The sequence below is a fragment of the Oncorhynchus clarkii genome, chromosome 23, assembly GCF_045791955.1.
Source record: "Oncorhynchus clarkii lewisi isolate Uvic-CL-2024 chromosome 23, UVic_Ocla_1.0, whole genome shotgun sequence".
Taxonomy (NCBI): Eukaryota; Metazoa; Chordata; class Actinopteri; order Salmoniformes; family Salmonidae; genus Oncorhynchus; species Oncorhynchus clarkii.
Window position 1 is genome coordinate 62,080,208 of NC_092169.1, and position 14,944 is coordinate 62,095,151.

Genomic DNA, 14,944 nt, shown 5'->3' on the forward strand with positions numbered 1-14,944 from the left:
TACTGGTTGTATTGAACGCTGTCTGGGGGTTTAGACAGTAATATCTACTAGTTGTATTGAACGCTGTCTGAGGGTTTAGACAGTAATATCTACTAGTTGTATTGAACGCTGTCTGTCTGAGGGTTTTATCAGTAATATCTACTAGTTGTATTGAACGCTGTCTGGGGGTTTAGACAGTAATATCTACTAGTTGTATTGAACGCTGTCTGAGGGTTTAGACAGTAATATCTACTAGTTGTATTGAACGCTGTCTGTCTGAGGGTTTAGACAGTAATATCTACTAGTTGTATTGAACGCTGTCTGGGGGTTTAGACAGTAATATCTACTAGTTGTATTGAACGCTGTCTGTCTGAGGGTTTTATCAGTAATATCTACTAGTTGTATTGAACGCTGTCTGTCTGGGGGTTTTATCAGTAATATCTACTAGTTGTATTGAACGCTGTCTGAGGGTTTAGACAGTAATATCTACTAGTTGTATTGAACGCTGTCTGTCTGGGGGTTTTATCAGTAACATCTACTAGTTGTATTGAACGCTGTCTGTCTGGGGGTTTTATCAGTAATATCTACTAGTTGTATTGAACGCTGTCTGAGGGTTTAGACAGTAATATCTACTAGTTGTATTGAACGCTGTCTGAGGGTTTAGACAGTAATATCTACTAGTTTTATTGAACGCTGTCTGTCTGGGGGTTTAGACAGTAATATCTACTAGTTGTATTGAACGCTGTCTGTCTGGGGGTTTAGACAGTAATATCTACTAGTTGTATTGAACGCTGTCTGTCTGGGGGTTTTATCAGTAATATCTACTAGTTGTATTGAACGCTGTCTGTCTGAGGGTTTAGACAGTAATATCTACTAGTTGTATTGAACGCTGTCTGAGGGTTTAGACAGTAATATCTACTAGTTGTATTGAACGCTGTCTGTCTGAGGGTTTAGACAGTAATATCTACTAGTTTTATTGAACGCTGTCTGTCTGGGGGTTTTATCAGTAATATCTACTAGTTGTATTGAATGCTGTCTGTCTGAGGGTTTAGACAGTAATATCTACTAGTTGTATTGAACGCTGTCTGTCTGGGGGTTTAGACAGTAATATCTACTAGTTGTATTGAACACTGTCTGTCTGGGGGTTTTATCAGTAATATATACTAGTTGTATTGAACGCTGTCTGAGGGTTTAGACAGTAATATCTACTAGTTGTATTGAACGCTGTCTGGGGGTTTAGACAGTAATATCTACTAGTTGTATTGAACGCTGTCTGTCTGGGGGTTTAGACAGTAATATCTACTGGTTGTATTGAACGCTGTCTGTCTGGGGGTTTAGACAGTAATATCTACTAGTTGTATTGAACGCTGTCTGTCTGGGGGTTTAGACAGTAATATCTACTAGTTGTATTGAACGCTGTCTGGGGGTTTAGACAGTAATATCTACTAGTTGTATTGAACGCTGTCTGGGGGTTTAGACAATAATATCTACTAGTTGTATTGAACGCTGTCTGGGGGTTTAGACAGTAATATCTACTAGTTGTATTGAACGCTGTCTGTCTGGGGGTTTAGACAGTAATATCTACTGGTTGTATTGAACGCTGTCTGTCTGGGGGTTTAGACAGTAATATCTACTAGTTGTATTGAACGCTGTCTGTCTGGGGGTTTAGACAGTAATATCTACTAGTTGTATTGAACGCTGTCTGGGGGTTTAGACAGTAATATCTACTAGTTGTATTGAACGCTGTCTGGGGGTTTAGACAATAATATCTACTAGTTGTATTGAACGCTGTCTGGGGGTTTAGACAGTAATATCTACTAGTTGTATTGAATGCTGTCTGGGGGTTTAGACAGTAATATCTACTAGTTGTATTGAATGCTGTCTGGGGGTTTAGACAGTAATATCTACTAGTTGTATTGAACGCTGTCTGTCTGGGGGTTTTATCAGTAATATCTACTAGTTGTATTGAACGCTGTCTGTCTGGGGGTTTTATCAGTAATATCTACTAGTTGTATTGAACGCTGTCTGTCTGAGGGTTTTATCAGTAATATCTACTAGTTGTATTGAACGCTGTCTGTCTGAGGGTTTTATCAGTAATATCTACTAGTTGTATTGAATGCTGTCTGGGGGTTTAGACAGTAATATCTACTAGTTGTATTGAGCGCTGTCTGTCTGGGGGTTTAGACAGTAATATCTACTAGTTGTATTGAACGCTGTCTGAGGGTTTAGACAGTAATATCTACTAGTTGTATTGAGCGCTGTCTGTCTGAGGGTTTAGACAGTAATATCTACTAGTTGTATTGAACGCTGTCTGGGGGTTTAGACAGTAATATCTACTGGTTGTATTGAACACTGTCTGTCTGGGGGTTTTATCAGTAATATCTACTAGTTGTATTGAACGCTGTCTGTCTGGGGGTTTTATCAGTAATATCTACTAGTTGTATTGAACGCTGTCTGTCTGGGGGTTTTATCAGTAATATCTACTAGTTGTATTGAACGCTGTCTGTCTGAGGGTTTAGACAGTAATATCTACTAGTTGTATTGAACGCTGTCTGTCTGGGGGTTTAGGCAGTAATATCTACTAGTTGTATTGAACACTGTCTGTCTGGGGGTTTTATCAGTAATATATACTAGTTGTATTGAACGCTGTCTGAGGGTTTAGACAGTAATATCTACTAGTTGTATTGAACGCTGTCTGGGGGTTTAGACAGTAATATCTACTAGTTGTATTGAACGCTGTCTGTCTGGGGGTTTAGACAGTAATATCTACTGGTTGTATTGAACGCTGTCTGTCTGGGGGTTTAGACAGTAATATCTACTAGTTGTATTGAACGCTGTCTGTCTGGGGGTTTAGACAGTAATATCTACTAGTTGTATTGAACGCTGTCTGGGGGTTTAGACATTAATATCTACTAGTTGTATTGAACGCTGTCTGGGGGTTTAGACAATAATATCTACTAGTTGTATTGAACGCTGTCTGGGGGTTTAGACAGTAATATCTACTAGTTGTATTGAACGCTGTCTGGGGGTTTAGACAGTAATATCTACTAGTTGTATTGAACGCTGTCTGTCTGGGGGTTTTATCAGTAATATCTACTAGTTGTATTGAACGCTGTCTGTCTGGGGGTTTTATCAGTAATATCTACTAGTTGTATTGAACGCTGTCTGTCTGAGGGTTTTATCAGTAATATCTACTAGTTGTATTGAACGCTGTCTGTCTGAGGGTTTTATCAGTAATATCTACTAGTTGTATTGAATGCTGTCTGGGGGTTTAGACAGTAATATCTACTAGTTGTATTGAGCGCTGTCTGTCTGGGGGTTTAGACAGTAATATCTACTAGTTGTATTGAACGCTGTCTGAGGGTTTAGACAGTAATATCTACTAGTTGTATTGAGCGCTGTCTGTCTGAGGGTTTAGACAGTAATATCTACTAGTTGTATTGAACGCTGTCTGGGGGTTTAGACAGTAATATCTACTGGTTGTATTGAACACTGTCTGTCTGGGGGTTTTATCAGTAATATCTACTAGTTGTATTGAACGCTGTCTGTCTGGGGGTTTTATCAGTAATATCTACTAGTTGTATTGAACGCTGTCTGTCTGGGGGTTTTATCAGTAATATCTACTAGTTGTATTGAACGCTGTCTGTCTGAGGGTTTAGACAGTAATATCTACTAGTTGTATTGAAAGCTGGAGTTGACGTTTATGGACTTGATTGTATCCTCTTTTCAATATGAAAACGTGAACACTGTCAGTCTACTGACCTCTCGTCCGTGGTGGGAAAGGTCATGTGAAACAACCAACTGCAGAATGGGTTGTTATCCCTCTGTGTACACACACACACACACACCCTCTCTATGTACACCCATGAACTCACCCCCTCTCCTCTCTCCTCCCAGGTGTACGTGGAGTTTGATGACCTGGAGTGGGAGAAGCGTGAGTGGGTGAAAGTGTACGAGGACTTCCAGGTGTTCCTGCTGGAGCAGCAGCTGGTATGGGCCAAGAGGAGAGAGGGCACCCTGCTGGTGGAGAACCCCCAGGGGACTAAAGACAAGCACATCCAGTGGCCAGCTCTGGTAAGGACTGATCCAGCTGTCTTCCATAGTGCCTTATCTCCCTGGACTCAGAACATCTGATGTTACTGTAGCTCTCTGCTCTCTCTGCATTGATCTCAGCACTCTCTCCGTTACCTAGACCCACTGAGGATTACCATGGTAACAAGGATTATAGATCTGTGGTACATAGGATTACAATGATTCTGTTTCTGTGGTGTGGGACATAGGATTACAATGATTCTGTGGTGTGTGGGGGGGTGTATCTTTCTGAGCACCTAGTGAAGTGATAGAGGGGGTCGTGTCTAGATATACATCCTGGTTGTATGGTGAATGGATTAGAATGGGTCGTGTCTAGATATACATCCTGGTTGTATGGTGAATGGGTTGTGTCTAGATATACATCCTGGTTGTATGGTGAATGGGTTAGAATGGGTCGTGTCTGTAGATACACATCCTGGTTGTATGGTGAATGGGTCGTGTCTAGATATACATCCTGGTTGTATGGTGAATGGGTTGTGTCTGTAGATACACATCCTGGTTGTATGGTGAATGGGTCGTGTCTAGATATACATCCTGGTTGTATGGTGAATGGGTCGTGTCTAGATATACATCCTGGTTGTATGGTGAATGGGTCGTGTCTAGATATACATCCTGGTTGTATATGGTGAATGGGTCGTGTCTAGATATACATCATGGTTGTATGGTTAATGGGTTAGAATGGGTCGTGTCTGTAGATACACATCCTGGTTGTATGGTGAATGGGTCGTGTCTAGATATACATCCTGGTTGTATGGTGAATGGGTCGTGTCTAGATATACATCCTGGTTGTATGGTGAATGGGTCGTGTCTAGATATACATTCTGGTTGTATGGTGAATGGGTCGTGTCTAGATATACATCCTGGTTGTATGGTGAATGGGTCGTGTCTAGATATACATCCTGGTTGTATGGTGAATGGGTTTGAATGGGTCGTGTCTGTAGATATACATCCTGGTTGTATGGTGAATGGGTCGTGTCTAGATATACATCCTGGTTGTATATGGTGAATGGGTCGTGTCTAGATATACATCATGGTTGTATGGGTTAGAATGGGTCGTGTCTGTAGATACACATCCTGGTTGTATGGTGAATGGGTCGTGTCTAGATATACATCCTGGTTGTATGGTGAATGGGTCGTGTCTAGATATACATTCTGGTTGTATGGTGAATGGGTCGTGTCTAGATATACATCCTGGTTGTATGGTGAATGGGTCGTGTCTAGATATACATTCTGGTTGTATGGTGAATGGGTTTGAATGGGTCGTGTCTGTAGATATACATCCTGGTTGTATGGTGAATGGGTCGTGTCTAGATATACATCCTGGTTGTATGGTGAATGGGTTGTGTCTGTAGATACACATCCTGGTTGTATGGTGAATGGGTAGTGTCTAGATATACGTCCTGGTTGTATGGTGAATGGGTCGTGTCTAGATATACATCGTGGTTGTATGGTGAATGGGTCGTGTCTAGATATACATCCTGGTTGTATGATGAATGGGTTAGAATGGGTAGTGTCTAGATATACATCCTGGTTGTATGGTGAATGGATTAGAATGGGTCGTGTCTAGATATACATCCTGGTTGTATGGTGAATGGATTAGAATGGGTCGTGTCTAGATATACATCCTGGTTGTATGGTGAATGGATTAGAATGGGTCGTGTCTAGATATACATCCTGGTTGTATGGTGAATGGATTAGAATGGGTCGTGTCTAGATATACATCCTGGTTGTATGGTGAATGGGTTAGAATGGGTCGTGTCTAGATATACATCCTGGTTTTATGGTGAATGGGTTAGAATGGGTCGTGTCTAGATATACATCCTGGTTGTATGGTGAATGGGTTAGAATGGGTCGTGTCTAGATATACATCCTGGTTGTATGGTGAATGGGTTAGAATGGGTCGTGTCTAGATATACATCCTGGTTGTATGGTGAATGGGTTGTGTCTAGATAATCATCCTGGTTGTATGGTGAATGGGTTAGAATGGGTCGTGTCTAGATATACATCCTGGTTGTATGGTGAATGGGTTAGAATGGGTCGTCTAGATATACATCCTGGTTGTATGGTGAATGGGTTAGAATGGGTCGTGTCTAGATATACATCCTGGTTGTATGGTGAATGGGTCGTGTCTAGATATACATCCTGGTTGTATGGTGAATGGGTAGTGTCTAGATATATCTAGATATACATCCTGGTTGTATGGTGAATGGGTAGTGTCTAGATATATCTAGATATACATCCTGGTTGTATGGTGAATGGGTCGTGTCTAGATATACATCCTGGTTGTATGGTGAATGGGTTAGAATAGGTCGTGCCTGTAGATTTAATTGAAGGATTCATAAACATGGTGCAGATCACATGTATAAATCTAACCCCAAAACCAAAAAGGTTCAAGAACAAGACATAAATATTTCCACTCTAAGCGGTCAAAGGCTTTCTCTGCATCTAATGATGACACAGCAGACGGGGTATCCAGACGGGAATCCTCGACAACCACACGGAACAGGCGGCGCCCTATCGGCTGCCTGACGACCCTTAATAAACCCTGTTTGGTTTGGATGTATGAGCTTGGTAATAACTTTCTCTAAGCCCGGGACTAGAACCTGGTCTTAATAAACCCTGTTTGGTTTGGATGTATGAGCTTGGTAATAACTTTCTCTAAGAGCTGGACTAGAACCTGGTCTTAATAAACCCTGTTTGGTTTGGATGTATGAGCTTGGTAATAACTTTCTCTAAGAGCTGGACTAGAACCTGGTCTTAATAAACCCTGTTTGTTCCGGATGTATGAGCTTGGTAATAACTTTCTCTGAGCGCGGGACTAGAACCTGGTCTTAATAAACCCTGTTTGGTTTGGATGTATGAGCTTGGTAATAACTTTCTCTAAGCCCGGGACTAGAACCTGGTCTTAATAAACCCTGTTTGATTTGGATGTATGAGCTTGGTAATAACTTTCTCTAAGAGCTGGACTAGAACCTGGTCTTAATAAACCCTGTTTGGTTTGGATGTATGAGCTTGGTAATAACTTTCTCTAAGCCCGGGACTAGAACCTGGTCTTAATAAACCCTGTTTGGTCTGGATGTATGAGCTTGGTAATAACTTTCTCTAAGCACGGGACTAGAATTTGGGCTTAATAAACCCTGTTTGGTCTGGATGTATGAGCTTGGTAATAACTTTCTCTAAGCGCGGGACTAGAACCTGGTCTTAATAAACCCTGTTTGGTCTGGATGTATGAGCTTGGTAATAACTTTCTCTAAGCCCGGGACTAGAACCTGGTCTTAATAAACCCTGTTTGGTCTGGATGTATGAGCTTGGTAATAACTTTCTCTAAGAGCTGGACTAGAACCTGGTCTTAATAAACCCTGTTTGGTTTGGATGTATGAGCTTGGTAATAACTTTCTCTAAGAGCTGGACTAGAACCTGGTCTTAATAAACCCTGTTTGTTCCGGATGTATGAGCTTGGTAATAACTTTCTCTGAGCGCGGGACTAGAACCTGGTCTTAATAAACCCTGTTTGGTTTGGATGTATGAGCTTGGTAATAACTTTCTCTAAGCCCGGGACTAGAACCTGGTCTTAATAAACCCTGTTTGATTTGGATGTATGAGCTTGGTAATAACTTTCTCTAAGAGCTGGACTAGAACCTGGTCTTAATAAACCCTGTTTGGTTTGGATGTATGAGCTTGGTAATAACTTTCTCTAAGCCCGGGACTAGAACCTGGTCTTAATAAACCCTGTTTGGTCTGGATGTATGAGCTTGGTAATAACTTTCTCTAAGCACGGGACTAGAATTTGGGCTTAATAAACCCTGTTTGGTCTGGATGTATGAGCTTGGTAATAACTTTCTCTAAGCGCGGGACTAGAACCTGGTCTTAATAAACCCTGTTTGGTCTGGATGTATGAGCTTGGTAATAACTTTCTCTAAGCCCGGGACTAGAACCTGGTCTTAATAAACCCTGTTTGGTCTGGATGTATGAGCTTGGTAATAACTTTCTCTAAGCCCGGGACTAGAACGTGGGCATACATCTTCATTTCTGTTCCGATTTAAACTGATTGACTGAAAATTGGCACAATTTGTGAGGTCTTTTCCTTTCTTAGGGGATATCGTAGCTGCGTTGATGTCTCTGTGGATTTGTCCTTTTTCAAAAGCGATATTAAGTGATTGAAGAATAACTGGTCCGAGCTCATCCCAAACTACTTCAGGAGGTTTTCCATCAATACCAGATGTTAATCTATCTCCATATTTAATAGAGCAGCTCAGATGAAGGGACCGATTCCTCTAATGAAACTGTGTCCTCTTGACAGAGTTTGGGGAAACGGAAGGTTCTCCAGTTTGACTTCAGATTGTTGTAGAGTGAGGCCGGGTGCTGCAGACTGTTCCAGTGCCCCCTCGTTGATTTTATATGATACAAGTCTAGGTCCAAGAGGTTTCTAAACAGTTAATCAAATGGCTACCCAGACTATTTGCATTTAACTGCATTGTTGGTTAAGGGCTCGTAAGTGAGCATTTCAATGGAGGTGAATGCCTGTTGTATTCGGCGCATGTGACAAATGATTTGATATATGTTGAAGAGGGTGGGCCTTAAGCTGCATCCTGTTTCACCCCACGGCCCTGTGGGAAGAAGTGTGTCTTTGCCAATTTTAGCTGCACACATGTGTACATGGATTTTATAATGTATGTTTTTCACCACCACCACTTTCCATCAATTTGTATAGCAAACCCTCATGTCAATTTGTATAGCAAACCCTCATGTCAATTTGTATAGCAAACCCTCATGTCAATTTGTATAGCAAACCCTCATGTCAATTTGTATAGCAAACCCTCATGTCAATTTGTATAGCAAACCCTCATGTCAATTTGTATAGCAAACCCTCATGTCAAATTGTATAGCAAACCCTCATGTCAAATTGTATAGCAAACCCTCATGTCAATTTGTATAGCAAACCCTCATGTCAATTTGTATAGCAAACCCTCATGTCAATTTGTATAGCAAACCCTCATGTCAATTTGTATAGCAAACCCTCATGTCAAATTGTATAGCAAACCCTCATGTAAATTTGTATAGCAAACCCTCATGTCAATTTGTATAGCAAACCCTCATGTCAATTTGTATAGCAAACCCTCATGTCAAATTGTATATCAAACCCTCATGTCAATTTGTATAGCAAACCCTCATGTCAATTTGTATAGCAAACCCTCATGTCAATTTGTATAGCAAACCCTCATGTCAATTTGTATAGCAAACCCTCATGTCAATTTGTATAGCAAACCCTCATGTCAAATTGTATAGCAAACCCTCATGTCAATTTGTATAGCAAACCCTCATGTCAAATTGTATAGCAAACCCTCATGTCAAATTGTATAGCAAACCCTCATGTCAAATTGTATAGCAAACCCTCATGTCAATTTCTATAGCAAACCCTCATGTCAAATTGTATAGCAAACCCTCATGTCAAATTGTATAGCAAACCCTCATGTCAAATTGATTCAAATGCTTTTTTGAAATCAACAAAGAATGAGAAGACTTTGCCTTTTGTTTTGGTTTGCTTGTCAATTAGTGTGCAGGGTGAATACGTGGTCTGTTGTACGATAATTTGGTAAAAAGCCAATTGGACATTTTCTCAGTACATTGTTTCCATCAATACCAGATGTTAATCTATCTCCATATTTAATAGAGCAGCTCAGATGAAGGGACCGATTCCTCTAATGAAACTGTGTCCTCTTGACAGAGTTTGGGGAAACGGAAGGTTCTCCAGTTTGACTTCAGATTGTTGTAGAGTGAGGCCGGGTGCTGCAGACTGTTCCAGTGCCCCCTCGTTGATTTTATATGATACAAGTCTAGGTCCAAGAGGTTTCTAAACAGTTAATCAAATGGCTACCCAGACTATTTGCATTTAACTGCATTGTTGGTTAAGGGCTCGTAAGTGAGCATTTCAATGGAGGTGAATGCCTGTTGTATTCGGCGCATGTGACAAATGATTTGATATATGTTGAAGAGGGTGGGCCTTAAGCTGCATCCTGTTTCACCCCACGGCCCTGTGGGAAGAAGTGTGTCTTTGCCAATTTTAGCTGCACACATGTGTACATGGATTTTATAATGTATGTTTTTCACCACCACCACTTTCCATCAATTTGTATAGCAAACCCTCATGTCAATTTGTATAGCAAACCCTCATGTCAATTTGTATAGCAAACCCTCATGTCAATTTGTATAGCAAACCCTCATGTCAATTTGTATAGCAAACCCTCATGTCAATTTGTATAGCAAACCCTCATGTCAATTTGTATAGCAAACCCTCATGTCAAATTGTATAGCAAACCCTCATGTCAAATTGTATAGCAAACCCTCATGTCAATTTGTATAGCAAACCCTCATGTCAATTTGTATAGCAAACCCTCATGTCAATTTGTATAGCAAACCCTCATGTCAAATTGTATAGCAAACCCTCATGTCAAATTGTATAGCAAACCCTCATGTAAATTTGTATAGCAAACCCTCATGTCAATTTGTATAGCAAACCCTCATGTCAATTTGTATAGCAAACCCTCATGTCAAATTGTATATCAAACCCTCATGTCAATTTGTATAGCAAACCCTCATGTCAATTTGTATAGCAAACCCTCATGTCAATTTGTATAGCAAACCCTCATGTCAATTTGTATAGCAAACCCTCATGTCAATTTGTATAGCAAACCCTCATGTCAAATTGTATAGCAAACCCTCATGTCAAATTGTATAGCAAACCCTCATGTAAATTTGTATAGCAAACCCTCATGTCAATTTGTATAGCAAACCCTCATGTCAATTTGTATAGCAAACCCTCATGTCAAATTGTATATCAAACCCTCATGTCAATTTGTATAGCAAACCCTCATGTCAATTTGTATAGCAAACCCTCATGTCAATTTGTATAGCAAACCCTCATGTCAATTTGTATAGCAAACCCTCATGTCAAATTGTATAGCAAACCCTCATGTCAAATTGTATAGCAAACCCTCATGTCAAATTGTATATCAAACCCTCATGTCAATTTGTATAGCAAACCCTCATGTCAATTTGTATAGCAAACCCTCATGTCAATTTGTATAGCAAACCCTCATGTCAATTTGTATAGCAAACCCTCATGTCAATTTGTATAGCAAACCCTCATGTCAAATTGTATAGCAAACCCTCATGTCAATTTGTATAGCAAACCCTCATGTCAAATTGTATAGCAAACCCTCATGTCAAATTGTATAGCAAACCCTCATGTCAAATTGTATAGCAAACCCTCATGTCAATTTCTATAGCAAACCCTCATGTCAAATTGTATAGCAAACCCTCATGTCAAATTGTATAGCAAACCCTCATGTCAAATTGATTCAAATGCTTTTTTGAAATCAACAAAGAATGAGAAGACTTTGCCTTTTGTTTTGGTTTGCTTGTCAATTAGTGTGCAGGGTGAATACGTGGTCTGTTGTACGATAATTTGGTAAAAAGCCAATTGGACATTTTCTCAGTACATTGTTTTCGCAGAGGAAATGTACGAGTCTGCTGTTAATGATAATGCAGAGGATTTTCCCAAGGTTGCTGTTGACGCATATCCCACGGTAGTTATTGGGGTCAAATTGGTCTACTTTTGTGAATTGGAGTGATCAGTCCTTGGTTCCAAATATTGGGGAAGATGCCAGAGCTGAGGATGATGTCAGACAACAAATTCCAATTGTCTAAATATAAACTATGTATAATTTCTCATTTCATTGAGGATATGATTCAGGATGATGTTAATGAGTATATGTTTAGCCAAATGGAATTGTCTGTATAGTTAATCATTTCATTAAGGATACCATCATCACCATAGGCCTTTTTGGGTTTGAGGGTTGTATTTTGTCCTGTAGTTCATTCAAGATAATTGGAGAAAACAGTGGGTTCTGGTCTTTTAATAGTTGATTCTAAGATGTGTATATGTTTTTGTTCTATGTTATAAAGCCAGAAAGATTGGAGAAGTGCTTTACCCCCCATACATCTCCATTTTGGATAGATAACTCTTCGTGTTTGTTTGTGTGTGTGTGTGTGTGTGTGTGTTCCGATTCTACCAGAAGTGATTAGTGTATGGATTCTTCAATTACGTTGAGTTGATTTCTGACGTGCTGTTCCTTCTTTTTCCGTAGTGTATTTCTGTATTGTTTTAGTGATTCACCATAGTGACGGCGTAGACTCAGGTTTTCTGGGTCTCTATGTTTTTGGTTGGGCAGGTTTCTACACTTCTTTCTTAGGTTTTTGTTTTCTTCATCAAACCGTTTGTCATTGTTATTTTTCTTTGGTTTTCTGTTTGATATTTTTTGGTTTTTATAGAGGTCAAATATTCTGTTTAGGTTTTCTACTGCCAAGTTTACACCTTCACTATTATAGTGAAATGTTTTGTCCAGGAAGTTGTCTGAAAGGGATTGAATTTGTTGTTGCCTAATTGTTTTTTGGTAGGTTTCCACATTACTTTCCTTCCATCTATAGCATTTCTTAATATTATTCAGTTCCTTTGTCTTTGATGCCTCATGACTGAGTATTGCTCTGTTCTAGTAGACTGTGATTTTGCTGTGATCTGATCTGGGTGTCAGTGGGTTTGACTGTGAATGCTCTGAGAGACTCTGGGTCTCTCTCTCTTTCTCTCTCTCTCCTATTAATTAGTCTGGAGCCTGTGACTCCCAGCCCGTCTGCCCTGGCAAGGGGAGGAGAGCACAGAGTTGGCTTTAAACCTAATGGAGGCTTGGTCTTGCACTCCGGGTTGGCCGTCTGCCTGCTGGTTCAGAACAGGGCTCATTTTAACATGTTTAAGCTTTCGTGTTGGAGTCTAGGCAGAACACAGGAAAGGAAAAGTGGCAGTAATGTCATGTCATCTTATTGTTAGTAGTAGAGAATAGATCTATGTCATGTCATCTTATTGTTAGTAGTAGAGAATAGATCTATGTCATCTTATTGTTAGTAGTAGAGAATAGATCTATGTCATGTCATCTTATTGTTAGTAGTAGAGAATAGATCTATGTCATGTCATCTTATTGTTAGTAGTAGAGAATAGATCTATGTCATGTCATCTTATTGTTGTAGTAGAGAATAGATCTATGTCATGTCATCTTATTGTTAGTAGTAGAGAATAGATCTATGTCATGTCATCTTATTGTTGTAGTAGAGAATAGATCTATGTCATGTCATCTTATTGTTAGTAGTAGAGAATAGATCTATGTCATGTCATCTTATTGTTGTAGTAGAGAATAGATCTATGTCATGTAATCTTATTGTTAGTAGTAGAGAATAGATCTATGTCATGTCATCTTATTGTTAGTAGTAGAGAATAGATCTATGTCATGTCATCTTATTGTTGTAGTAGAGAATAGATCTATGTCATGTCATCTTATTGTTAGTAGTAGAGAATAGATCTATGTCATGTCATCTTATTGTTAGTAGTAGAGAATAGATCTATGTTGTCATCTTATTGTTAGTAGTAGAGAATAGATCTATGTCATGTCATCTTATTGTTAGTAGTAGAGAATAGATCTATGTTGTCATCTTATTGTTAGTAGTAGAGAATAGATCTATGTCATGTCATCTTATTGTTAGTAGTAGAGAATAGATCTATGTTGTCATCTTATTGTTAGTAGTAGAGAATAGATCTATGTCATGTCATCTTATTGTTGTAGTAGAGAATAGATCTATGTCATGTCATCTTATTGTTAGTAGTAGAGAATAGATCTATGTTGTCATCTTATTGTTAGTAGTAGAGAATAGATCTATGTCATGTCATCTTATTGTTAGTAGTAGAGAATAGATCTATGTCATGTCATCTTATTGTTAGTAGTAGAGAATAGATCTATGTCATGTCATCTTATTGTTAGTAGTAGAGAATAGATCTATGTCATGTCATCTTATTGTTAGTAGTAGAGAATAGATCTATGTCATGTCATCTTATTGTTAGTAGTAGAGAATAGATCTATGTCATGTCATCTTATTGTTAGTAGTAGAGAATAGATCTATGTAATCTTATTGTTAGTAGTAGAGAATAGATCTATGTCATGTCATCTTATTGTTGTAGTAGAGAATAGATCTATGTCATGTCATCTTATTGTTAGTAATAGAGAATAGAGATCTATGTCATGTCATCTTATTGTTAGTAGTAGAGAATAGATCTATGTCATGTCATCTTATTGTTAGTAATAGAGAATAGATCTATGTCATGTCATCTTATTGTTAGTAGTAGAGAATAGATCTATGTCATGTCATCTTATTGTTAGTAGTAGAGAATAGATCTATGTCATGTCATCTTATTGTTAGTAGTAGAGAATAGATCTATGTCATGTCATCTTATTGTTGTAGTAGAGAATAGATCTATGTCATGTCATCTTATTGTTAGTAGTAGAGAATAGATCTATGTAATCTTATTGTTAGTAATAGAGAATAGATCTATGTCATGTCATCTTATTGTTAGTAGTAGAGAATAGATCTATGTCATGTCATCTTATTGTTAGTAGTAGAGAATAGATCTATGTCATGTCATCTTATTGTTGTAGTAGAGAATAGATCTATGTCATGTCATCTTATTGTTAGTAATAGAGAATAGATCTATGTCATGTCATCTTATTGTTAGTAGTAGAGAATAGATCTATGTCATGTCATCTTATTGTTAGTAGTAGAGAATAGATCTATGTTGTGTGATCTTAGGGTTTTGCTGACAAGGTGGCACTGCTTTCAGGTAAAAAATATATGCATTTTCAAATAGTTGTGCAAATGACATTGATGATATAATCATTGGTTAAACTGTTTATTTGATGGAACCTCCGTAGGAGTTGATCAATTTGTATTGCTTTGTTGACAAAGCTGAGTCTGCACAAATGAGGTTGGCTTAACG

The 14,944-nt window shown here is 38.9% G+C and overlaps 1 protein-coding gene across 1 annotated transcript in view; it reads left to right on the forward strand.

The window, feature by feature from the left end:
• Positions 1-14,944, forward strand: part of LOC139381221 (probable JmjC domain-containing histone demethylation protein 2C) — a 235,668-nt gene that overhangs the window by 43,259 nt on the left and 177,465 nt on the right. Inside the window, exon 2 of the mRNA XM_071124680.1 lies at positions 3,877-4,053. Within this exon, the coding sequence (XP_070980781.1) occupies positions 3,877-4,053 (177 nt within the window). The remainder of the gene's footprint in view (positions 1-3,876; positions 4,054-14,944) is intronic.